The 3712-nt window shown below is 36.5% G+C and overlaps 1 protein-coding gene across 1 annotated transcript in view; it reads right to left on the bottom strand.

Moving 5' to 3' along the window:
- Positions 1 to 200: 200 nt before the first annotated feature.
- LOC127870334 (uncharacterized) overlaps positions 201 to 3712 on the bottom strand; it is a 6484-nt gene continuing 2972 nt past the window's right edge. Inside the window, exons 2-3 of the mRNA XM_052412964.1 lie at positions 2139 to 2220; positions 201 to 1265 (exon numbers count right to left, since the gene is read on the bottom strand). Coding sequence (XP_052268924.1) covers positions 880 to 1265; positions 2139 to 2220 — 468 coding nt within the window. The 3' untranslated portion in view covers positions 201 to 879. The remainder of the gene's footprint in view (positions 1266 to 2138; positions 2221 to 3712) is intronic.

Below are 3712 nucleotides of genomic sequence, written 5' to 3'. Positions count from 1 at the left end.
TCATTAAATCACATATGTTCCGCCGAACTGAGACCATATAATGGACATAACTAAACAGAGCATGTACATATGTTATTAAGTTATTGAATATGACCATGATTTGAATGGCATATTCAGCTGTTAGACCCTATACATTATTCAAAAGGGCTTTTTATTATTAAAGCAAATACATGTAGCGGTTTTTTCATAAACAGAAAATATATGTTAAAATATTTATGACAAAATGCATAACAGATTTATAATGTCTAAACTATTCGATGATGATCGCATGAAATTAATCTTTATTCATATTTACATATTAACAAAAGAATAACACTACAAAAAACAAAATGTGAATAAATGAATTCTTTAGATTTTAATATTACAATGTCTTAACTATATAATTAAAGCTTGTTATATTATATTTTATGAGTAAAAAAAATCAAACCGTGAACACTGTTTTAAATGATAAAACAAGTAGTAATTTAACTTTTCAGGAATCAATCAGTTTTTAAATAAGCGCGTATTCACGGTGCAGGATAACATGACTGTTTGGGGTTCACAGCTAAACGTTAATGGATGTAAATACACCGGTAAATGGTGCTTTTTTCAAATAAGGTTTGAAACAAGAATACCTAATGTTCAATTTTACCATAATAATTCTTAATATCTCTAAGCAAATATGTACACTTTCACTAACCAAACGTTGTTTTTATACCAGTGTATTGTCATTATTTAAATGTGTCAAGGAAGTTGACATTTTTAATTTCATGAAAACAAGCGTTGTGCGTATTTGATGCGACCTGTTTAAGCCGCACGGGCGTCTTCAATTATCTCTCAATACGAAGTTAGGCAGCCATGAGGGAACGTCATCAACTTGATGATCAGACCTCTTCGTTCTCAACTTAGAATTCTAAAAAGTATCTGGCTGCAGTCAAGTAGTAATAAATTCCTTTCGTCCGGACACATTCGATTCAATATCTCGAAAACTATCTTAAACATACGTCTCGTTGGTTCTTGTCGAAATATCCCATCGAAACAATTGACCGCGAGATTTGAATTGCTTGATCGGTTTTGTCGGTTCATCTCTTCTAAAATCAGGATTTCTAGTTCCAGTCTTCTCATATAAAACCATCGGAGTGTTTCTGGGTGTGCGATAATGGCTCGACGCATCTTCGGTAATCTTTGTATAATGATCGGTCCTTCATCTATCAGGTCCGTGATCTTTGATATCCACCTCCGCTGCTGCGCGTCCGTTAGTTTACAGGAGGCCATAAGATTCCGTTCTGGAATCATAAAGTACGGCAGTTGTTTTGAGGATATTGCTCTTCTTAGCTCCGATAATGCTTCACGCAGCCAGAAAAACAAACTCATCTCATGAAACAATGTCTGTGGGTTATTCTCTGCTAACCATAACACTATGTTTTTCAACGTGTACGATGTTATCACTTTGTTTCGTGGTTTGAGTAAATCTTGTTTGATCATTTTCAACAAAACATACAGTTTAACTTGCGTGTCATTAAGATTAGTTACAAGTTCCGACTCTCCAGTGTTAAAACATATCCTCCATTCTACGTGCTCATATTCGCTTTCTTTAAACCCAACAGGGGTTACAAAAGATCCCATTGACACAACTTTCTGTACGATATCCGGTTGTGGCCAATGTCGAGGTCTCGTAGCCCATCTTTGAAGAATGGTTGGACAGTGACAGCGAAGTGCATACACTGCATCAATGTTACACCATGGCCCATATGAGTACGGTAGTGAAGGACCCGCACGTTCTTTGACACCCGGCCCTGGAGAAAACTTAAATATTGCGAATATATTAAGAAAACTGTAGCTGCTCAGAAGTAGCAGACCATATCCATCTTCACATAGAGCTGAAAGAAGCAGTAAAGGAAAACCTCGCTCAAGGACCAATCTGCAATGTCCTGGGTAACATAATCGAGTGTCCATACTGAACAAGGCTGTTTGCTCAGGAATTGCGTTTATGTCACTAACGTCTTCTAAACATTTCACATCATGTATTTCTAGTAAGAAATCCTTGTCACTTTCAGAATAACACGTAAGCCCCTCTGCCTTACTCCCGACTGTGATCAGTATTCCAGCAACAACGGGCCAAGAATTCCATAGCCTATCATTTTCTCTGTAATACTCACGGCGTTTTTCTCTGAGCTCCTTCCCATATCCAAGGATGTCCATCACTTTGCTTGTTTCAATGGAAACATCTGCATGCATTAACTGAAAACGAGACAATAATATTAATACTCATACTACTACTGCTACTACTACTACTACTACTACTACTACTACTACTACTACTACTACTACTACTACTACTACTACTACTACTACTACTACTACTACTACTACTACTACTACTACTACTACTACTACTACTACTACTCCTACTTCTACTTCCACTTCTACTATTACTACTACCGCATTTTGTTTTCAGTATGGTATGTATGTTTTCAAACAAATTGACACACCCTTTTAAATGTCGACGTCGTACGTTAAAACTGCTCTCTCCGAACATTTCCATAGAACGAGATATCGGTAATGTACCATATTACCAATTACCGACTTTTGAGAAAATCCTTAATTACCGACTTACTGACGCCATGGTTGACATGATCTCAGAGGGCCAGCATGATATACTTTGGTCTTAAAATCTCGTAAAATAATCAGGAGCTTGCTGATACTCGTTTGCAATTCAATAGTTAATTAAACCCTGCATCGACTTGTTAGGTTGTATATTTTAAATACGCGTGCGGTTAATTGAGAGCTTATAGTGACGTTCGTTCATCTTGGAATTGACCGTTTCAAGATGGTGATCTAAGCTACAGCAATGCTTGCTCACCTTTTGTTAGAAGTGCTCTTGATGAGCTATTTCGGTCAGTCTATATTGCGCCCGTCGTTGTATGTCTTATGTGGTGCGGTTAGGTCGTAAAAACTCTAGAAGTCACAATTTGTATCTACTACTAATACCACATGGTGTAAATGTTTATCATGGCAATATGTAGTATGAGTGCTGCGTCAAAAACCTATGCCAAAATCTTAGAGAAAATGTCTAACGACTTAAGAAGCCACATTTATGACACAATCATTACTTAGGTTTTTTTTTTATAGAATGCTCATATTAATAATATCGAGGAAGTTATATATATGTAACGCGGGTTAAATACATGTCTAATCTTAGAAGAACATTATTTCCATACTTAATACCACATACATTGTATATAATAATACAACTGACTTTTTGTCTTGACAATACCTGGACCAAGTTTGAATATGGTGCACGTGTATCAATACAAGGTACAAATGCGACATCTTATAAAAACCTTGATATCGCTCTAGGCGCCAACTTCATAACCCAATCACGATTAAAACTTGGCCACAATGAATAACTGGACATAATCAAAGCCGACTTCGACTCGGTTTCGATTGCGTTCAAACATCTGGTCACTAGGTCAAATGTTAATAAATTGTTGTTGCCGTCCTAGAGGCCACATTGATAACTCACTCTTCATAAAATTGGGTCAGACAGTTTATAACACTAATAGATTGGCCAAGCATTAATGTTTGTCACACGCGTCCAAAATATGGTAAACTCTGTCTCTTTACAAGAAGCTGCATATATGATTCAATCTCAAAGAATCTCATGATGACAATATCTAGCCGAGTTTGACTCTTTGCGTTCAAAAACAACGATATAATCAGGTCATGTACA

Source organism: Dreissena polymorpha, chromosome 2, assembly GCF_020536995.1.
Source record: "Dreissena polymorpha isolate Duluth1 chromosome 2, UMN_Dpol_1.0, whole genome shotgun sequence".
In the NCBI taxonomy this organism is placed as follows: domain Eukaryota; kingdom Metazoa; phylum Mollusca; class Bivalvia; order Myida; family Dreissenidae; genus Dreissena; species Dreissena polymorpha.
Note: the sequence above shows the minus strand (reverse complement) of the source record. Positions and strands in the feature narration are given on the sequence as shown.